Source organism: Perca fluviatilis, chromosome 6, assembly GCF_010015445.1.
Source record: "Perca fluviatilis chromosome 6, GENO_Pfluv_1.0, whole genome shotgun sequence".
NCBI lineage: Eukaryota > Metazoa > Chordata > Actinopteri > Perciformes > Percidae > Perca > Perca fluviatilis.
The window spans coordinates 14,970,101-14,993,101 of NC_053117.1; the positions used below are offsets into that span (position 1 = coordinate 14,970,101).

General features: G+C 39.6%; 3 protein-coding genes, 1 long non-coding RNA gene and 1 pseudogene across 5 annotated transcripts in view; 3 read left to right on the forward strand and 2 right to left on the reverse strand.

Moving 5' to 3' along the window:
- cntrl (centriolin) overlaps positions 1–9,697 on the forward strand; it is a 51,425-nt gene extending 41,728 nt beyond the window's left edge. The window contains exons 35-39 of the mRNA XM_039803123.1: positions 315–414; positions 556–692; positions 4,582–4,674; positions 6,203–6,265; positions 6,824–9,697. Of these exons, the coding sequence (XP_039659057.1) occupies positions 315–414; positions 556–692; positions 4,582–4,674; positions 6,203–6,265; positions 6,824–6,955 (525 nt within the window). The 3' untranslated portion in view covers positions 6,956–9,697. The remainder of the gene's footprint in view (positions 1–314; positions 415–555; positions 693–4,581; positions 4,675–6,202; positions 6,266–6,823) is intronic.
- A 76-nt stretch (positions 9,698–9,773) lies between these two features.
- Positions 9,774–11,517, forward strand: LOC120560530 (polyubiquitin-like). Of its 2 annotated transcripts, none has more exons than XM_039803152.1 (2): positions 9,774–9,952; positions 10,867–11,517. In XM_039803152.1, the coding sequence occupies exon 2, from the start codon at positions 10,879–10,881 to the stop codon at positions 11,383–11,385; it is 507 nt and encodes a 168-aa protein (XP_039659086.1). In that variant the 5' UTR covers positions 9,774–9,952; positions 10,867–10,878; the 3' UTR covers positions 11,386–11,517. The 2 variants fall into 2 exon arrangements, with proteins under 2 accessions (XP_039659086.1, XP_039659085.1); XM_039803151.1 differs by lacking the exon at positions 9,774–9,952 and adding an exon at positions 10,689–10,782.
- A 1,849-nt stretch (positions 11,518–13,366) lies between these two features.
- On the reverse strand, positions 13,367–15,085 carry LOC120560531. The gene is made up of 2 exons (XR_005639490.1): positions 14,552–15,085; positions 13,367–13,700 (listed from the first exon to the last, which is right to left on the reverse strand). It is a non-coding gene; the product is annotated as an uncharacterized LOC120560531 (long non-coding RNA).
- A 543-nt stretch (positions 15,086–15,628) lies between these two features.
- Positions 15,629–16,282, forward strand: LOC120560532 (annotated as a pseudogene).
- A 2,764-nt stretch (positions 16,283–19,046) lies between these two features.
- On the reverse strand, positions 19,047–21,045 carry LOC120560533 (tripartite motif-containing protein 16-like). Its single transcript, XM_039803153.1, has one exon. It carries the CDS (start codon positions 20,731–20,733, stop codon positions 19,057–19,059), a length of 1,677 nt encoding a protein of 558 aa, XP_039659087.1. The 5' UTR covers positions 20,734–21,045; the 3' UTR covers positions 19,047–19,056.
- Between the last annotated feature and the right edge of the window lie 1,956 nt (positions 21,046–23,001).

The window sequence follows — 23,001 nt, forward strand, 5'->3', positions numbered from 1 at the left end:
GTCCTGCATTCAAAATATTACTTTAGTAAAAGTATGTAAATAATATCAGCAATCATAGAAGTATTCAGGTTTAAACAATAGCTTCTTACCATTTGGAGTCAATAGTTTGACTTAGGTTAAATGTGACGTCACGTCTTCAAACTTCTTGTCCCAACAACAACACAAATACAATACAAATCAAATTCCAAAGAAATTACTATTACTGTTATAAACCAGCATATATTAATATTTCAGAAGCTGGAACCAGATAATAGTTGATCTTCTGATCAACTGATATATCTTTTTAGCACTCTCTCTCTGTCCCTCCCCCTCAGGCAGTTTGTGTTGGACTGGAGGATTTTAAAGCTGCAGCGTCACAGTTGGAGGACAGGGGGCGCCGTCTGACCCAACAGCAGCTGCAGCTCAACCAGATCAGTCAGTCAACACAGTGTCACTCATTTATTCTGTTCCACATACTTTCCGTCCTACAGGAGATTTAGATCTGAGATATTTTTGAGAAAAATAAATGTATATGTGGAAAAAGTAACTTGTGTTTGATTGATTGTGATTGATCAGAGGAGGAGCTGTGGCAGAGAGAGAAACAGCTGATCCACAAGGAGGAGGAGCTAAAACAGCAGGAGGAGGAGCTACAGCTGAAAGAGGAGAGGCTACAAAAGAAACGTGAGGAGCTTCCAGTGAAAGAGGTTTTTAAGGTGATCCCAGGATACTAGTCTGTATGTAAATATTGATTTATTTACCAGGGACAGTGCACATTAATCAACTCTTTAGTTTCCACCTTAATGTAGAGTGTAAGGCCCTGACACACCAAGTCGACCATCGGTCATCGTCGGCCTAGTTTGTGCGGTGTGTCCCGCACAGTCACCAGATGTCAGCCTTTTTTCAGCCGATCAGTGTACAGCCAGTTCATCTGATTGGCTGTTCAGCTTGAAAACGAGAGTGAGGAAAACAAACAAGAGACTGTGACGGGCACAGACAAGGCTTTTTAAATTTTTCCTCTCATCTGATAATTCCAATACACATCAGAGCTGTCAAAACTGGTCAAAAATGACATTCGAACTTTCCTTCTAAAAACACAAGTTCGAACGATTGGAATATCTATTTTTGCACATTATGTCCATTAGATGGCAAACATAGAACGAGATATACATAACTACTTGTGTAGCCATATTTATTCCAACAATAACGTGTCTTTTAAAAGATCTCTATATACCTAAATAAACTAACGTTAATAATTAATCCTACACCGTGATATTTAATATAAAGACTGTAATAGACCTCTCTCTCTCTGCACCGCTAAACAATTAGCCCCATAGCAAACAAGCTTGCTTACAGCCAGCCAGCCAGCCTCTATATTAATAAAATGTAAGAACTTAATGTTTAATTCACATGCTCTTGTTAAATCGAAGGAAAGCACGTTGCTGTCGCCACATAGACAATTTAGTTTGGCTAATTTTCTGTAACCAGTGTATGATGAAGGCATGTTGGGTGGAAAATTAGCAAGCTAACGTTAGCTAACAAGCCAGCAGCGGGCTGTTTGGTCGCTCTGCTCCCACTGTAGGGAGACTTCTTTGCCCGAGAGAACGGATGACAGCTAACTGGGAGAGGGGACACTCCGGTTAGCCATCTGCCAGTATCCGCTGTCTTCCCGGCGGGAAGTGAAGCAAATGGTCCGTAGGCTTCTGCCACTGATCGAGCAAACGCTGTTTGTTGTGGATATCATAGCAACGTTATCTGGTTTCTACGGTGGCCGGGAAGTGCAATGCAACATTACAAAGAATGAAACACTTTTACAAAGCTCGAGACAAATTTACATTTTGGAAAACAAATTTACATTTTGGAAAACAAATTTACATTTTGGAAAACAAAATAACATTTTAGAAAACAAATTTACATTTTGGAAAACAAAATAACATTTTAGAAAACAAATTTACATTTTGGAAAACAAAATAACATTTTAGAAAACAAATTTACATTTTGGAAAACAAAATAACATTTTAGAAAACAAATTTACATTTTGGAAAACAAAATAACATTTTAGAAAACAAATTTACATTTTGGAAAACAAAATAACATTTTAGAAAACAAATTTACATTTTGGAAAACAAAATAACATTTTCGAAAACAAATTTACGTTTTAGAAAACAAATTTACATTTTGGAAAACAAAATAACATTTTCGAAAACAAATTTACGTTTTAGAAAACAAATTTACATTTTGGAAAACAAAATAACATTTTAGAAAACAAATTTACATTTTCGAAAACAAATTTACATTTTAGAAAACAAATTAACAAGATGCAAAACACTTTTACCAGTCCCGAAACAAATTTACAAATGACAGATTCTTCACGGAAAGGGAATGTACCACATACCGGAAGTGATGAGGTGTTGTTGGTGAGCGCAGTCAATTTGTGTTGTTGTGAGTGAGTATATGGCGTGAATGAAGTTTATGGTGACTTTACGGTGGTCGGTGTTTGGAGTTTTTATATGACGCGGACCTGACGGAAACATTGGAAAAACAGGGAACGTGATCGACAGCCGCGGCCGGATCGGCTGCTACAGCAGGGGGCAGCTGAGTCCGTCTGCAGCTGCAGGACCTGGAGCTCACTGCCCATTCCTGGGAGCCAAAACCGACACCACGCAGCTGGAGACCCAGGCCGGATTGCTGGGCCCGCTGGAGGGAAGGGAAGCCCGGAGAATCAGATCCAGGACTAAACGGACCGGACTGTCACAGCCTGCTGAAGTTTAAATCACAGGTTTCCTAAAGGGAGTCTGGCGGGACTCGGACTGTGGACTACGAAAACACGACTTAAAAGTCTCGTTAAATAAATAAATACATGCAGAAATAAATGAATCATTAGTGGGGGAGTGAGCCTGGACATTTCAGTCTGTTTAAACTTCACTTTGAAGCAGAACCTCTTAGTTCAGAAGGGTGAAGTTTCCGTTTGTACTCATATCTGTGAACTGATTATAATAAATATTCTTTGTATTAACACATTAATTAGTCTCTTTCTCTTTTGTTTAAAAAAACAAGAACATCGCATGAGATTTTGACGATTTATAGTGATTTTATTTCCGTTAGACCTTTGCCTACATTGACGCTGATGCATTAAGGCGGCCCACAGCAGTATATAAGGCAGTGCCTCCCTGTTTCCAAGATGGCGGCTCTATTGACGCATTCGATCCATAACTGCCGTAGTCAAGGCGACATGTATACAAAACCTCATCACTTCCGGTATGTGGTACATTCCCTTTCCGTGAAGAATCTGTCATTTGTAAATTTGTTTCGGGACTGGTAAAAGTGTTTTGCATCTTGTTAATTTGTTTTCGAAAATGTAAATTTGTTTTCTAAAATGTTATTTTGTTTTCCAAAATGTAAATTTGTTTTCTAAAATGTAAATTTGTTTTCAAAAATGTTATTTTGTTTTCCAAAATGTAAATTTGTTTTCTAAAATGTTATTTTGTTTTCCAAAATGTAAATTTGTTTTCTAAAATGTTATTTTGTTTTCCAAAATGTAAATTTGTTTTCCAAAATGTAAATTTGTTTTCTAAAATGTAAATTTGTTTTCTAAAATGTTATTTTGTTTTCCAAAATGTAAATTTGTTTTCTAAAATGTTATTTTGTTTTCCAAAATGTAAATTTGTTTTCCAAAATGTAAAAGTGTTTCATTCTTTGTAATGTTGCATTGCACTTCCCGGCCACCGTAGGTTTCCCTTTGTATAATGACGAATAGATTACGCCGCCTGCTAGTACGGAGAGTTATTTTCTCTCACGCAGGCGCAGAACGTACGTGGTACTTGACCCTCGACTGCAGTCTCTGCAGTGTGTTCCAGTGCAAATTTTTGGCCAAGACAAAGGCAACGAGGGCCAACGAGAGGCGACGCCACCGTAGGCAGTCGTCACCACTAGTCCCCGGCCATCGGCTTGGTGTGTCAGGGCCTTAAGAGTTAGCTATTGAGCTTGTTTTCATCTGTTGTCCCTGGGCGTAACGTTATTAAGAATGGTCTAATGTTATCAATGCAAGGCTTTAGCAGGCACTACAGTACAAAACAATACGATACACTATTAAACGGTTTTGTTAAATGCTCGAATGTGATTGATCAGTTACAGCTTTCTACAGTCTGCTATTTCTGAATAGCAGACCGTTGCTATGGATCCATTTCTGATCATAGACTCCGGAGGACCATTTTCAAATCAATAAAATTATTTTTCAATCAATATTTTGTTTAAAATCATAGATTTCTTGTAGCCGTGTTAAAAGCGGGATAATGTAGAGCGAGCGGGTCGTCATTGCCAATCGAACCCCGACACAAAGCTCTGCATTATCCCTTACATAAAATACATTAGCATATTACAAAAGTAGCAGATATACTGTATGTATAAACAAAACAATGAGTGTATGTAAAGGCAGTGCTAGAGATGAGGTAGTAGGTTAGGTAGTTAGTGCTCTATCTTTATTTAATAGGAAGACTATACTACTGAGGACTGTTTGCTACGTAAACCATATAAACCTGCTGTTCATTTAACAAGCTGTTTAATGTGTGTGTGTGTGTGTGTGTGTGTGTGTGTGTGTGTGTGTAGGACAGCAGGGAGGAGGAGGAGGAGGAGGAGGAGGACGAGGAGGAGTCTTTCTACCTGTCTACAGCTGGTCTGAGATCAGCCTTCAGTTCTGAGGTGAGTCCTGACAGAAAACACACCTGAACTCAGGTGACTGCATACATGTTAACACTTTAAACTGTGTTGTCTGCTTTAGGGTTGCAATGGTATAATGGTATGGAGATTTTAACGGTACGAGAACCGTCTCAGAAAATATCAAGGTTTCACGGTATTACACAATGTTTATCAGTTACAATGACCCTTGAAGGAATTAAACTGCAACCCTAGTCCGCTTTATATCACAGTGATCAGATTAATTAGTGATTGTCCATAGCTCCCGTTAATGGAAGATGAAACATCTCCTAATATTCGTTAAATATATTCGTTAAATAATGCACAATTAAAATAAATTAATATCAGTAATCTTGCTTAATATCTGCATTTGTTTAATGATTGGTCTGTATTTCTGGGTCCTGATCTCACTGTAAAAGATCACTGGACCGCAAGTCGACTCTGAGCCAAAGACTTTGACTCTGAAATACATGAAAATAAATAAAGTTACATTTACAGAAATGAAGGAAACTGTATTCACGCAGTTACACATGAAGTCATTAATTCATTTCTACAGCGAATTGTTTAAAAAACATGTATTTATTCAATCATGTATTTAGATTTATGTTTTAAAGTATGTGGGAAGTCCTGGGGGGCACATCCAACTTTTTAACAGTTTAAAGATTTTCAGGTACAAAGTTAATCATGTCGCTGACTATGGCACTGTTTACACAACAACGCTCGCGGGCGAAAACAACAAAATATTTTATCAGATGTGCCTTTTGTTTAGACTGCAAAGGCATTTTTAGGGCTTAAAAACGCAAAAAAGTGACACCACCCTCCAGTGTGGAAATCTTAAAAACGCTCCACTGTCGCGTTCCAGTCTAAAGGGTAAAAACACAAAAGTCTGCTGACCCACCCCATATTTATTTATAAATCAAAATATAGAGTGATTACTCGCCCATGGCCACTCTGTCGTTGGGTATCCACAGCCTGCCTATGCTTGGTCTGCATGGCTTTCAGCTTTGATGATATCTGACTTTTACAGATAGCATCTTTCTCGTGTGGATATGACGTCCCTCCAGGTACAGGATACTGCTGAAGAAATTCGGTCCATATGTCTATATATTTTGACTGGCAGGACTCCCAGTCCACGCCTTGTTGTGCCTTTGTGGCTTTGTAATCTAAGGTTGTTTGGAGCAATAACTCCACCTCCTCGTCTGTCCAGACAAAATTGTCAGCTTTTGTTGTTCGCTTCGCCATGTTTTGGTTTCGCCCTACTAGGGAGAGGAGAGGGAGAGAGGAGGATGAGAGGGAGAGAAGTAGAAGGAAGGAAGGACTTGGTGGTGTTGTGTGGCAGTGCTTCACACTACCACCTAGCCGCCTGGCGTGCATACTACATCAAATTTCACACACTTTTTCGTCACGATATGCACGTAGATTTCCCCCCCAAAACACTCATCTAAACGCGGAATAAAAAGTGAGAACGCAACGCCACTTTTGCATTTTCTCTTCAGATCGTTTCCATCTAAACATAGCCTATGTTTGTTTGCAGGAGGAGAGGTGGAAGGTTGAACTGCAGAGAGAGAAACTGAAACAACAAGAGGACCGACTAAAGGTAAACTTTTATTTTATTATTAACTTACATAAGAAATAAACAGATTGTTAAATTGTTTGAGTTTACAGTAAAATGTCCAAACTTTTGACAGGATGAAATCAAGATGATCCAGTCAGACTTTTTATTACCAGTTGGTATACTTAGACTATTGGCTGATTTTAGTCTTGATAATTCAGTTTGAGATTCAAATATTTAAATCATCTTGTTCTATCTTCTCCAAATATTTCAGATGGAAGAAAATTAAAGATTATTATAAGTCACTTTCATCTCTGTGTCCAGTGCAGAGAGAGTTCCTGTGTTTAGCCTTCACATGTTGTGTGTTGTTAATTGATCTGGTGTAGAAGCACAGATGTAAAAAGGAGACATTGTGGTTTTAGCAGCAGTTAGCGTTGAAGCTAATTGCTGACCAACATGTTTCTTGTTAGCTAACAAGCTAGTCAGCAGTTCATCCTGTAGCCAGCTAGTTTAGCTGACAGAGATCAGCATGTTTGAAGTGTAGTAATCGGTCCAGTGAGAGTGAGTAAAACCTGAATGAGTGTTTGTTGTTTTGCGGTTGAGGCTCGTCTGCGCTGCAGTTTGTGGAACCAGCAGGAGAATATGAAGGTGAGACGACTGAAGGCTGAGGAGAGTTTACTGGGACTGAAACACCAACTGGACCAGCTGGACTCACTGCTAACACACACTCCATAACACACACACGCATGTGAAATTAACGGATGCCAAACAGGGTTTGTTTTATCAGGATGGACATGTCTGTCTGCACTGAGGTGAAACATTATGCATTTATTTGTCAAAACAGTTAATTTAGTAATTTAGCAGCTGTTCTGGAGTGTTCTATTGTATCAGGTGGAGTTGCCCAGTTTACTTCGATGTTCAAATGTTCCTTTTTTTCTGAGAACTTTAAGAAACAGACGTACGTTTAGTCGACTGAACATTAACTCCTCTTCACTGAAGACTTTTCTCTGCTGAAACCAGTGGTATAAAGTAGTTACGATGGGCCCTAGTGCACACTAGTTACTAGTTATGAAACACACAAATAAACACACACACTCACATTAGGCCACACCATTAGACTTGCTGAGCACATCGCTCAGTCAGTCTTGACAGATTTTGCGCATAAACTAGCTATCATATACTGTATTGTCTCATCACATGATCAAATAGAGACTTGCCATTGGACAATATCAACATACATATTACCCAGTAATTATCACTGCTTATCTGTGTATGACAAACATACCAAAGAAAAGAAGAATTGATACATTTCAGGGGTGCAAAATTGTCACCTTTTAGTGAAAATCGCAGTTTTGAATCCAAAAACTGTCGTTTTTGTAGTTCTTGTTGATCCAGTTAGTTTATTTATGTATTTAAGTGCCCTGAACTGACGTTGCCCTTACATTTGTAGTAGCAATTACATAATATATAATAATACATTTTTCCCGGATGCCCTGAGAGCTCCGCATCAATTTAGCACAGGGCAGATTGTGCGGGACAGGAAGTCAAGCACAGAAACAAAATAAAACATCCGGTTAATTTTCAAAATAAAATACACTGTGCTCACGGCGGATCATATTTCCCTGCACTACACCTTGAAAACGTCATAATGGGCGGAGACAGGCCTGAAGTCAAGTTTGTGGGTCTGTTTATAGAAATTATATCCTGTTATATCCATGGATGTATCATACGTGACGTCGTGAGATCTCGTGGGTCCTCGTGACTTCAGCTGTCAGTCATGGCCGCAGCCGTTCGGCAACAAGTCCACCCCCTGGTGGCTATTGAAGGACGGCGGAGCACGGAGCCAACACGCAGCGGAGCCGATCCGCAGTTGGTGGAAATTGCGGGCTATATCATTATGCTAAAATTGACTGCAAATCAAACAAATTTCCCGGGACATCTGTCAACTTTTTAACCCCTGATGAGTTTGCAACCCTGCATTTAATTGTAAAGTTTTTTTTTAATAGTTTATAGTTTTTTGTAATTTATGTAGAATAATATATATAATTAAATTTTTATTAAATTGCTATTGACTATTATACAAAGAAAAATACAAATTATGACGGAGAGCGTTAATAATTCCCTCGAAGCACTGGCAGACACAAGTGGTTTTCTTGCTACAGGTTTATTTGAAGCTTCTTCTCCAAATCCACCGTGAAAACTAAACACACAGTATAACGAGAAAATAAAGACCACATTAGCTTAATATGAACATACACTGACATGCACAGCATGTATAATAATGTTCAAAGTAAAATACAGACACAAAACAACATACCTCGTTGGCTGCATGCTGTACACAAGAGAATAGAGGTTTCCTTAGATCGCTGACATCCGCTAGAACAACCTTAAAACTTTTATCGGAGCATTGAATTCTCCGTTTGTAGTTAGGTTGCCGACTCTCTCACGTCCCAAGAGGCCTTGCGCAGAGACTTCAAAATAAAAGCACTTTACTCTTACCAAATAAAATCACGAAATAATACTAAATGCAATTTATATCATTCTAAATTATGACATTGGTTGAAAACAAATTATACATTATTATAATGTAATTGCGATAATTACACCGTTTGTTATTGAAAAACAGTTGTTTAAACACAGTCATATTTCCGAGGTGGCAATCTGAACCACTCGCAAGTCACTGTCACCCTGCCAAACACATTGTTGGAGGGCCCCCCTCTGTCTATCGGCCCAGGGGCCCCAGTGCAACTGCACTGCCTGCACTGTCTGTTTTTGCCACTGATAGGCTCATATATTGTTATTACTACATTATGGAAAGGACTCCAGTTCATTATAATTGGTCCGAATCAGTTGATGAGTTTGTTAACTTGTGTTGTTGAGTGTTTTTCCCTTGGTTCGGTTTCTTTCCACAACAACTTGCAGGTACTTGGGTTGGGTCAAGTTCCAAGCAGGAGGATTTTATGCGATAAGTGAAAACAAAAACAACTTTATGGAGCAGCTGGTTTTGTTGACATGTACAAGGCTAATGCTGCATTCAAGTCAAATGGGACAAATGGTGGATGTTGAGAAAGATGACGACGACGACAAAAGCAGAGTTAGTTATGTAAACTGACAATATTACACCATAAACTCATTAATCTCATTTAATCTGACAACACTGTATTACTTAGTCAGATATATCAGAACAAACACTGTTGGATGTTGACGTTTTTTATTATTATTATATTATAAATCAGGAACTGGTCATTAAAATAACTCCTGAATGACATGAATGCAGCATTGACATTACTGTGATTAGGGGACAAAAACATAACTTGATATTTCTGTGTCTGTCAAAGCAACATCTGTGAGAAAAACAACACTGAGCTGAAAAACGTGCCTTCATGAAAACATGTAAAAAAAAGATTTTGTTATATTTGACATCTGCTGTGTAAATGAAGATGATATTTATCTCTGTAATAAACACTTTGTGTTGAAGCATGTTTCCGTGTTGAATGAAACAAACACACCTGCTGGTCCTGTGAGGAAGCAGCAGCTCTGCTCTCAGTGTGACAGTCACAGTCCGACTTCCAGGTGTTCCAGGTGTGCAGCATCACCTCTCTGTCGTCACAGTTACTGTCGCTAAGCAACTGAGCCCCTCAAAGCTGCAGCATCTCCTGGACCTCTTGGAGGAGAGGCAGGCAGGAGGGCAGACAGACAGACCATCCGACAGACTGACAGACAGACAGACAGGTGAGTATCTTCAGAGGACAGTTTACCTGAACAACATAAAGAGTTCTGCAGCACCAACTGAACATCAGTTTGATCCAAAGTTTGGGATGAAAGTAACTACATACATTTACTCAAGTACTGTACTCAACTGAAGTACAAGTACCACAAAATGATATACATTTTGTGCTACTGTATACTTCTACTCCGCTACATCTCTACATAGAGTACTTTTTACTCCCCTATATTTATCTGATAACTTTAGTTACTTTACAGATTTGGATTATTAAAACAATATAATCAACTATTAAGTGGTGATGTATTTTTATAGATTAAACTATCCAGCAGCAGCATATAAAGTAAGTAAAATGAGCTCCACATTTACCAGCTGCAACATTAAAGTGATGAACACATTAATGCATCAATAATTATAATACAATAATAAATATTATTCTGCTGCTTCTGCATAATACTTTGGGTACTTTAAGTAGATGCTAATACTTTCGTACTTTTACTTAAATACAATATATGACAATGTGCCTTTATATCAGGCTAAAACTAAAAACATGAATTTAACAGATGTTTTACCTCACACAAATGTAATTATTATTACTTGAGGCAGTAGCGTCCTAGTTAAGAGAATGAAAGTAAAATGAGCAGCATAATTAACAGTGACTCATGTTGGGAGAATAGAAACGAAAAGTTATTGAGGCAGTTAAGGAAAACGAATGTTAGGTAAAGGTGACGTGTTGATCAGCTGAGACAGCCTGTATATAAACTGTGACACAACACATCTGAGCATCACCTGTTTCCTGCGGCCGGCACAGCACCTCGAGTCTTCTGTTCGTCTCACGGTAGGAAGTTCTCTGATCAACGCTGTCAAGAAACAACCTGTAATCGTTCATTGTTCTTATGTTTTAAATGCAATATGTTTTCAGGCCACTCTCATCATGAATATAATCGTCACTTCGATGGATGGGACGCACCACACACAGACGGTGAACCCACAGTTCTCAGTGGGCTCTCTGAAAAACCTCATCCAGGAGACACTAGGAGTCCCCTTCCAGCAGCAGAAGCTCGTCTTGGTCAACGACCAGAAGACACTTCTCAGCGACGACTCAAAGACTCTCGAGTTCTACGGCTTACAGTCCGGCTCCCAGGTGTCCCTGCTAGTAACGGAGCCGGTGGTCCCGCCTGTGGTCCCGCCTGTGGCTCCTATCCAAGTGTTGCTCAGAAACGTTAACGGGGCTACGAAACCCTACGACGTCAACCCCGACGAGACCGTGAGCGACTTCAAGAGAAAAGTCCAGAACCGAGAGGGCGTTGCCGAGAGCCAGCAGCACCTCATCCACCAAGGCAAAGAGATGAGCACCGGTAGACTGTCCGACTACAAAGTCACAGCAGGAAGCCTCATCTTTCTGACTCTCCATTTAAGAGGAGGACATGGGTTAAACTAGGCTTTCGAACATTCTTTTAATTGCTGTCTTATTTTTTGTTGCATTGTCATGTTGAAAGAAGTATTCATCTATGTAACTATTTTATCTTAACAATCTGTTTTTTTTTTGCTTTAACCCTCCTGTTGTCCTCGGGTCAAATTTGACCCATTTTCAAAAAGTTTATGTAGGCCTATCAGAAATTTGGGTTTCTTTCAACCAAATTTTAAAACAAAATAACGTGGATGGTAGCCTACAACGCTCTTCACAAGTTCAATAAATGATCAGTTCACTACTTACATTGAATTTGGGTGTGTTATTCAATGTTATAGCATGAAAAGAAAAATTGATAGAATGTTGAAAAACGTAGGAAAAAAAGCCCCGAGAAAAGGCCAGGAAAAGTGACATAAACTTCGAAAAAAGTGACAAAAACATTGGGAAAAGTGACAAAAACGTCAGGATAATCTTCAAAAACGTAATGGGAAAAGCTTTTAAAAAAGAAAACGTCGAAAAAGCGCTGAAAATATTGACAGAAACTTCGAAAAAAGTGACATTTTTACATTTCGACCAAGAAAAACAAAAAGTTGCATGGTCGACGGGGAAGACAACACAAGGGTAATGAGTTATTTTGTTTTGCCAAAACAAATAATGTAGGCCTACATAGGCCTATGCACAACGCAGCATGTATGTAGTCATTGTATTACAAAATAGGCTACAATCACTACTGTAGATTTGCATGCGTATTACATTTTCTTGGATCTGCATCTTGACAGTCACAAACAACATAGTTAAAACATACATATTTTAAAAGAAACTTAATTATATAATTCAATGTTGTTCAATTGTTCCAGATGTTGGCAGTACTGTAAAAAAGAAACGATTTATGTTCTTATTTTTGTGTCGTAGCGGCAGGTTATAAACTTAGTGACTATGTTTATCAGAAGATATAGGCCTACGAGATAATTCTTGTCGTGATTAATAACAAGTTTACAGTAATACACTAATCAGCCTGGTGCATTGTCTTACTTCTCTGATTAATGACAAGCATCACAAAGTCACTGTGAAAAAACTTTCTGCAGATTATGGGACTCATCGGTGTTCGAGGACAGGACGGTAGTGAAACGCTCACCTGAACAGGCAGGCTACAACGCTGACGTCCTTTAAGGTTTAGAATGAATATAAATTTACATTTATTTTACAATTCGTTCTTTGTATTAAAGTGTTATACCGTGTTTTCATATAATATAATAAGCTGCACAACCACAGCAGATTAAATACTATGGTAAATCACATTTACAAGGGCAGCCCACCAATAGCCTACGTATCAAAATAAGTCATGGGGAGGCCTAATATTAGTCCTCCCTGTGACTTTTTTTGTATCTGTCTCTTGTGAGTCCCTCAACTTTATGGGTGAGAAATACCACATATCTGGAGAGCCCCTTTGATGAGATGACAGTGTTTGAAATGACCCACCTCCAGGATGAAGTGGAGAAGGAGCAGAAAGAAAAGTGGTTAAAAAAAATTGTCTGTAGACTTATCCTAAATTCACCAAACGTTTTAGATAATGCCTCATTTGTATATTTCCCATAATAAATATATAACATAACATTTCAGAAAACTTGTGAGTTGTCAACCGGGGAAGATTCACGGTGATTATTAGTTAAGATTGTAAGGTTTTTCTTCAGAAGAACTAGAACTGAATGGATGAATACCGGACCACTCAGTTGTTAACTGTACCAACATCACTACTACACATCACTGATAGGGCGAAGAAAAGGAACTTCCTGGAGGAGCCACGTCTTCGCACCAACGTCAGATTCATCCATCAAAGATCGGAATTCCTTAACTGAACGTTTAACTCTTACAGAAATGGTTTCCTGTATCACAAGGAGTTTCGTGTTCTTAATGTCGAACGGCACAAATAATAATTATAACAGTAATACAGGCAGAGTGAGAGAAAGTATATAACAATACCAAATAATACAGGTGATGAATTGGACAAGGCTGAATATACACACTGTTTATCTCTTTTTCTTTGATTTGCACAAAGAGAAAACACACGGTTGTCATGGTAACAACATTAAGAAATGTTACTTTTACACATTCCAGCCCATAATATACAATAGTTGCCTGAAACAAGAGCAGCAGCAGTTCTATATTTTCTACACGTATTGTGTGTCAGATCCTCATCTGCCGCTGAAAATAATCCCCTTCACATTTCCTGTTTGATAAAAACTACAGTGACCAGCCGTTTGAGAAACTTACTGATCAAAGTCAATATTTGTGTTTTTATAGATTTACGTCTTCAGTAGGGAGATGTTCCAGGTGTTCGACATCACCTCTCTGCACTGCCTGCACTGTCTGTTTTTGCCACTGATAGGCTCATATATTGTTATTACTACATTATGGAAAGGACTCCAGTTCATTATAATTGGTCCGAATCAGTTGATGAGTTTGTTAACTTGTGTTGTTGAGTGTTTTTCCCTTGGTTCGGTTTCTTTCCACAACAACTTGCAGGTACTTGGGTTGGGTCAAGTTCCAAGCAGGAGGATTTTATGCGATAAGTGAAAACAAAAACAACTTTATGGAGCAGCTGGTTTTGTTGACATGTACAAGGCTAATGCTGCGTTCAAGTCAAATGGGACAAATGGTGGATGTTGAGAAAGATGACGACGACGACAAAAGCAGAGTTAGTTATGTAAACTGACAATATTACACCATAAACTCATTAATCTCATTTAATCTGACAACACTGTATTACTTAGTCAGATACAGTATATCAGAACAAACACTGTTGGACGTTTTTTATTATTATTATATTATAAATCAGGAACTGGTCATTAAAATAACTCCTGAATGACATGAATGCAGCATTGACATTACTGTGATTAGGGGACAAAAACATAACTTGATATTTCTGTGTCTGTCAAAGCAACATCTGTGAGAAAAACAACACTGAGCTGAAAAACGTGCCTTCGTGAAAACATGTAAAAAAAAGATTTTGTTATATTTGACATCTGCTGTGTAAATGAAGATGATATTTATCTCTGTAATAAACACTTTGTGTTGAAGCATGTTTCCGTGTTGAATGAAACAAACACACCTGCTGGTCCTGTGAGGAAGCAGCAGCTCTGCTCTCAGTGTGACAGTCACAGTCCGACTTCCAGGTGTTCCAGGTGTGCAGCATCACCTCTCTGTCGTCACAGTTACTGTCGCTAAGCAACTGAGCCCCTCAAAGCTGCAGCATCTCCTGGACCTCTTGGAGGAGAGGCAGGCAGGAGGGCAGACAGACAGACCATCCGACAGACTGACAGACAGACAGACAGACAGGTGAGTATCTTCAGAGGACAGTTTACCTGAACAACATAAAGAGTTCTGCAGCACCAACTGAACATCAGTTTGATCCAAAGTTTGGGATGAAAGTAACTACATACATTTACTCAAGTACTGTACTCAAGTGAAGTACAAGTACCACAAAATGATATACATTTTGTGCTACTATATACTTCTACTCCACTACATCTCTACATAGAGTACTTTTTACTCCCCTACATTTATCTGATAACTTTAGTTACTTTACAGATTTGGATTATTAAAACAATATAATCAACTATTAAGTGGTGATGTATTTTTATAGATTAAACTATCCAGCAGCAGCATATAAAGTAAGTAAAATGAGCTCCACATTTACCAGCTGCAACATTAAAGTGATGAACACATTAATGCATCAATAATTATAATACAATAATAAATATTATTCTGCGGCTTCTGCATAATACTTTGGGTACTTTAAGTAGATGCTAATACTTTCGTACTTTTACTTAAATACAATATATGACAATTTGCCTTTATATCAGGCTAAAACTAAAAACATGAATTTAACAGATGTTTTACCTCACACAAATGTAATTATTATTACTTGAGGCAGTAGCGTCCTAGTTAAGAGAATGAAAGTAAAATGAGCAGCATAATTAACAGTGACTCATGTTGGGAGAATAGAAACGAAAAGTTATTGAGGCAGTTAAGGAAAACGAATGTTAGGTAAAGGTGACGTGTTGATCAGCTGAGACAGCCTGTATATAAACTGTGACACAACACATCTGAGCATCACCTGTTTCCGGCCGGCGCACAGCACCTCGAGTCTTTCTGTTCGCTCTCACAGTCTCACGGTAGGGAGTTCTCTGATCAACGCTGTCAAGAAACAACCTGTAATCGCTGTCATTGTTCTTATGTTTTAAATGCAATATGTTTTCAGGCCACTCTCATCATGAATATAATCGTCACTTCGTGATGGGACGCACACCACACACAGACGCGGTAACCCACAGTTCTCAGTGGGCTCTCTGAAAAACCTCATCCAGGAGACACTAGGAGTCCCCTTCCAGCAGCAGAAGCTCGTCTTGGTCAACGACCAGAAGACACTTCTCAGCGACGACTCAAAGACTGTCGAGTTCTACGGCTTACAGTCCGGCTCCCAGGTGTCCCTGCTAGTAACGGAGCCGGTGGTCCCGCCTGTGGTCCCGCCTGTGGCTCCTATCCAAGTGTTGCTCAGAAACGTTAACGGGGCTACGAAACCCTCACGACGTCAACCCCGGACGAGACCGTGGAGCGACTTCAAGAGAAAAGTCCAGAACCGGAGGGCGTTGCCGAGAGCCAGCAGCACCTCATCCACCAAGGCAAAGAGATGAGCACCGGTAGACTGTCCGACTACAAAGTCACAGCAGGAAGCCTCATCTTTCTGACTCTCCATTTAAGAGGAGGACATGGGTTAAACTAGGCTTTCGAACATTCTTTTAATTGCTGTCTTATTTTTTGTTGCATTGTCATGTTGAAAGAAGTATTCATCTATGTAACTATTTTATCTTAACAATCTGGTTTTTTTTTTGCTTTAACCCTCCTGTTGTCCTCGGGTCAAATTTGACCCATTTTCAAAAAGTTTATGTAGGCCTATCAGAAATTTGGGTTTCTTTCAACCAAATTTTAAAACAAAATAACGTGGATGGTAGCCTACAATGCTCTTCACAAGTTCAATAAATGATCAGTTCACTACTTACATTGAATTTGGGTGTGTTATTCAATGTTATAGCATGAAAAGAAAAATTGATAGAATGTTGAAAAACGTAGGAAAAAAAGCCTTGAGAAAAGGCCAGGAAAAGTGACATAAACTTCGAAAAAAGTGACAAAAACATTGGGAAAAGTGACAAAAACGTCAGGATAATCTTCAAAAACGTAATGGGAAAAGCTTTTAAAAAAGAAAACGTCGAAAAAGCGCTGAAAATATTGACAGAAACTTCGAAAAAAGTGACATTTTTACATTTCGACCAAGAAAAACAAAAAGTTGCATGGTCGACGGGGAAGACAACACAAGGGTAATGAGTTATTTTGTTTTGCCAAAACAAATAATGTAGGCCTACATAGGCCTATGCACAACGCAGCATGTATGTAGTCATTGTATTACAAAATAGGCTACAATCACTACCTACTGTAGATTTGCATGCGTATTACATTTTCTTGGATCTGCATCTTGACAGTCACAAACAACGTAGTTAAAACATACATATTTTAAAAGAAACTTAATTATATAATTCAATGTTGTTCAATTGTTCCAGATGTTGGCAGTACTGTAAAAAAGAAACGATTTATGTTCTTATTTTTGTGTCGTAGCGGCAGGTTATAAACTTAGTGACTATGTTTATCAGAAGATATAGGCCTACGAGATAATTCTTGTCGTGATTAATAACAAGTTTACAGTAATACACTAATCAGCCTGGTGCATTGTCTTACTTCTCTGATTAATGACAAGCATCACAAAGTCACTGTGAAAAAACTTTCTGCAGATTATGGGACTCATCGGTGTTCGAGGACAGGACGGCAGTGAAACGCTCACCTGAACAGGCAGGCTACAACGTTGACGTCCTTTAAGGTTTAGAATGAATATAAATTTACATTTATTTTACAATTCGTTCTTTGTATTAAAGTGTTATACCGTGTTTTCATATAATATAATAAGCTGCACAACCACAGCAGATTAAATAGCCTACTATGGTAAATCACATTTACAAGGGCAGCCCACCAATAGCCTACGTATCAAAATAAGTCATGGGGAGGCCTAATATTAGTCCTCAGTGTGTTTTTCCCTGGATGGCTGGACTCTAAAATGTCAGAACATGGTGAAAAATGTGGATCAGTGTTTCCCAAAAGCCCAGAGTGACCTCTTTTTAAATAAATATTTTATCCAAAACCCAAAAGATATTCAGTGTAATATAATATAACACAGGAAAGAGAATAAATAGTTCTTCATATTTGAGAGGCTGAAAACAACATTTTCTGACCGTATTTTTATGAAAAATTACTATTAACAACAAATCGATCACCAGTGATTTTACCTGGCAGAACAAAGGAGTTGCTGCTCTACCGCTGCCTCCATCAGTTAGGCCGGTTACACACTGGAAGCGTCGCGCGAGCGTGTCAGCTGCGTGGCGTGTCCGTTTATATTTCGGCTCCCATGTTAACAGGTTAGAGCTTACACACTGCCGTCTCAGGCGAGACTCGAGACGCGCCTGAGACGCGTGCCTGCTAGAATTTTTCACGCGAGACGCGAGCGTGTTGGAAGCGTTTCCAGGCAAAATAGAACAGGAAAATATGTTTATATGTCATTTAGACACAAATACATATTAATAAATGACATATTGATGTTTGAAAGTCTAGGTTTTGACATCAATGTAGATATATTGAAATATTGCACCTGTCATACAGAACGAAATATTCTGTAACATATTTTGCAGTCAATACTGCCGACGTTGTCTTGCTTTAATCAAATCAGTAGGCTATATATAAAGGGTAGGATAGGCTACGATAACAACGTAGTGTGTGTTCTGAGTGACGGTCCAACATCAGATAGGCTATATAGGCTCTTTACAGCTACACTAAGTTGTTCAGACAGCCCACTTACCCATTTAGCAGTTTGAATCTGTCGGCACTATGTCCCGAGATCAGCCCTCCCTGTACCTATCAGCAGGAGCAGCGCCGCGTCAGACACGCTTCTGGTATGTAGGACACAGAAAAATCCACGCAGCTGACAGAAACGCCACGCTCGCGAGACGCGTGCAGTGTGTAACCGGCCTTAGTTAGTTAGTTAGTTAGTTAGTTAGTTAGTTAGTTAGTTAGTTAGTTAGTTAGTTAGTGTGACTGATCAGTCTCCCCGAGTTGGTCCAAAAAGTTCCTCAGAACACACCGAAGAGACGAGACGTAATACGTCTCCATAACAGCAGGCGGCGCTAATATGTATTGTAAAATGAAAACCGCCAGCTGATTGGACGAACGCGTCACGTGGGTCTGGTTTCTCTGGAATTTCAAAGCCAGAATGTCATGGCGGCTCGTTCAGAATACGATCTCATATTGTATTAAAATAGTTCACCGAAACGTGTTTCTGAAAACATTTGAAGAGAGAAATAGGCCGTGCAGTTGCTGAATCTGTCTTCATTTCAGATCAACAAAGGTCAGTTTAAACGATTTTTAAGAGACTCTAGTCACGCTCATCCCGCTCCCTGTTTCCAGGTTAGGGTTTCAAAAAACAAAAAAATGCTACAAAAACATTAAAAAAACATGAAAAACGTCAAATATTGAGAAAACAAACACTGAAAACATAGAATTTCACAAACAAAAAACAGAATTTAACCCTTAAATGACTTCTGTCTATTTCAGTTTACACAACTCAGCAGAGGCTTCATAAAACCCATGAAACCCATAAACCCTTAGTCCAGCATAGAGCGGCTGAGTGAATGTGGTCTGGACTCTGCGGAGGAGAGTCATGGTTTCAGAGACGCTGTAGAAGGACAGAATACCTGCACTGTGATCCAGGTACACTCCTACTCTGGAGGACTCAGGACCTGAGACGGGAGTTTGGACTTTGTTGTACCAAAATGTATAACTGTTGTTGATACACTCTAACGCCCAAGATTTGTCATTTAGTCCAAATCTACATTCATCCGACTCCCCTGCTCTGCTGATATTCCTGTAAGCGACTGCTACATAAACTCCTCCTCTCATCTCCACCTCCCAGTACCAACGTCCAGTCAGACTCTCTCTACTCAGGACCTGCTCCCAGTCAGTGAATCTGTCTGGGTGACTAGAATAAGACTGTTGTTCTCCCATGAACGTTGCTGTCCTGTTCCCCTCAGATAATAACAGATGTGTGTTTACTGTGTTTGGATCCAGCGTGATTTCACGTGAATATTTTAAGAATCCAGCTCTGGTCTTGGGCTCTGGTTGTGGCAGTAAAACGTCCACTTCAGTCCCTGTCAGTGAGACGTTTGTCCACTTCTCTCTCAGGACGTCCTGTAGTTTATCTCTGACTTCTGACACGGCCGCTGTCACGTCCTCAAAGCAGCTCAGAGGACAGATATGGATGCTGGATGTTGATTGGCTGAGTGGTGACAGTGAGGGGTAGTTGTGTAGAAACTGGTTGTGATCCTCTGTGTGTGAGAGCTTCTTCAGCTCAGCGTCTTTCCTCTTCAGCTCAGTGATCTCCTGCTCCAGCTTCTCCTGAAGCTCTCTGACTCGACTCACTTCACTTTTCTGCTGGGATCTGACCTGCTGCTTCACATCAGAGCTTCTTTTCTCCATGAGATGGATCAGCTCAGTGAAGATCTTCTCGCTGTCCTCCACTGCTTTATCAGCAGAGAGATTGATGGCCTCCGCCTGCTGTTGAAGCAGCTTCACATCTTTCTCTCTGTCCTGGATTCTCTGCTGGATGGTCTGTCGACTCCCCTCGAGCTCTCTCTGCCTCTCAGCTCTCTCTGCTGCTGCTGAGACTGTGTCGTGGCCTTTATGTTCATCCATTAAGCAGAGAGAACAGATAAGCTGCTGATCAGTACGACAGAAAATCTTCATCACCTCATCATGACGAGAGCAGACGTTCTCCTGGAGCTTCTTGGACGGCTCCACCAGCTTGTGTTTCTTGAATGTCTCTGATTCATAATGAGGCTGAAGGTGTTTCTCACAGAAAGAAGCCAGACATTGCAGACAGGACTTGTGTGCTTTGAGTTTTCTCCCAGTGCAGACATCACAGGCCACATCTTCAGCTCCAGCATAGCAGTGATCAGCAGGAGCAGCTTGGAGTCCAGTCTTCTTCAGCATCTCCACTAAATCTTCTAAAATGGTGTTTTTCAGCAGGACAGGCCTCCGTGTAAACATCTTCCTGCACTGAGGGCAGCTGTAGATGTACTTACAATCCTCTCCATCAAAGTGACTTTTAATACAGTCCATGCAGTAGTTGTGTCCACAGGGAGTAGTCACCGGATCCTTCAGTAGATCCAGACAGATGGAACAACAGAAAGTTTCCCGGTCCAGCTGAACTCCTTTCTGCGCCATTTCACCTCTCGCTCAGTGACAACGACTGTCTGAGCCTCCCTTCCTGAGAAGTGAGACTAGATTAAGCTCTGATCTAAAAACAGTGCTTGGGAGGAGTTTGAGAGAGATACTGGGTGTGTTACAATACCCATTCTACCATTAGTATGGCAGAAGTACCAATTGTATACAGACTGTACTGCAGGCGACAGTACGTACTTTTATAAGAGCAGCTGCAGTTTGTACTAAAGTAAAAAAGAAAAAGTATGAGATAAGGAACGCAGCAACACAACAGAGCTCATTTCTCATTTAAAAACTCTGCTGACTTCAGCTTTTAGGAGATAAACTCTTCTTAGAATCAGAGGGTTTGGAGACAGATCCCCAGTTTACTACACACTAAAAACTTCTGGGATATTTCTTCAAACCATTTTCTGGGTTATTTGTGTTGGGCTAAAATTATGGATTATTTTTTCAGAGAGTAACCATTTTCTGGGTTATAGGGCTAATAGTTTGACCCAATTCCTGGGTTATTTGAGCTTCTGGGTTATTTTTATATTTATAGGGTTGGCTTTCTCTCTCTCTCTCTCTTTCTCTCTCTCTCTCTCTCTCTCTATAATGTATTTTTGCGCACACACACACACTAATGAGGAATGACATGGTATGGAAAAAATAAAAAACGTGACATAAAAGACGTATAAAATCATTACATCAGATCATATCATATGTGTATAAGTTTAGCTTAGTTTAAAAACAATCTATCGATTTTATAATTATTTTATTTTATTTAGGTTCGTTTTACTCAAGTAAAGTTATAAAATATAAAATAAATCCAACACAATATGCGTTGCAAATAGATACCAATAAAGGACTATGGTGGGCGGAGACAGAAACACATTGAGGAGTGCGCTCCATCTGGCACCCTGCCCACTGGATCTTCACACAGGAATAAAAAACGAGTGCACCTCTTCAACTGGCGTAACCAAGTCACCCCACATCGTCTCTCAGTGTCTTGACATCGGACCAGCGGCTTATTTTCTCCTCTAAACGACACTTTGGTTCCTGGGGCAGGGAGGCGAGGTAATCATTTTCATTTTACTGGTAGTTTGTTTGGGTTGAAATAACCCAGAAATTAGTTGGTCCCTTTTTAACCCAGGAGTTGGGTTATTTTTGACCCAGGAGTTTTTAGTGTGTAAATGACTGAGTTGTCGGTTATTAAATTTATATTGTTTAAAAAAATCCAAACACAGAACATGGAAGACACATGAATGAATCACAGGTATTTGTTAGTAAATAGCAAATGTGCAAAGTAACTACAATCTGTGAAATATATAGAATAGATTTAGCGCCATCTTAACCATCATCAAAATGCTGCTGACATGTTAAATATAGTTCGGCCTAGGACAATAACACATCCTGAGAGGGTTTCTTCTGAATGATGAGGGCTTTAACTTTTGAATATTTCAGGTTATCTCTACTCTCTCCAAAGCCACACACACACACACACACACACACACACACACACACACACACACACACACACACACACACACACACACACACACACACACACACAAGCTGGGAATGACATCACACCTGAGATGACTGCGTTCCATTAACAACTGCAAGAACAGATGGACATATAGTAGGGAAAACATCCTTAAACAGTCGAGGAGGGACACTGTCACTTGGAAAACCTGAGGTCTTCAAGTGACCAACAATCGTCTACCCTATCTATAACCATTTGACAAGTGGAGTTAAGCCATGAGCTGAGCTCCTCTGGATCATCACAAATAGAGTCTGGTATGGCACTATTCTGATTGAAGACAGATGAGAACTGAACAGCAGTGGAAGGGTTAATTATCCGGCAGCACCTATAGCAGCAGCGCAAGGTTTAAATGTATTACAGGCAAGAACAGACTGAAATTATACAGGCATGTGGTCAAAAAATGCTGCATCGCAGATCTCTACCTTAATAACAAGCAAACCATAGGATAAAACAAGGTCAAGTTTGTGCCCGCGTTCATGTGTGGGGCCAGACACATATTGCATCTGCATTAAAAGAGTCAATAAGATATAAAAAGTATTTTGCCATTGGCTTGTCAGGACAGCACACATGGATATTAAAATCCCCAACAATAATAAAGTCATATTTAGGCATGATTTTAGCCAAAAAAATGGCAAAGTGATTTATTAATCCTTATTATATTTGGGAGGCCGATAGACCACTGCACACACAGCCCGGTCTCATGGAAGTTCGTGTAAATGTGACGTTATTTGAATCTATTGATACGT

Coding starts and splice junctions, on each gene's coding strand:
- LOC120560530 (XM_039803152.1), top strand. CDS start 10,879: ATGAATATAATCGTCACTTCGATGGATGGGACGCACCACACACAGACG.
- LOC120560533 (XM_039803153.1), bottom strand. CDS start 20,733: ATGGCGCAGAAAGGAGTTCAGCTGGACCGGGAAACTTTCTGTTGTTCC.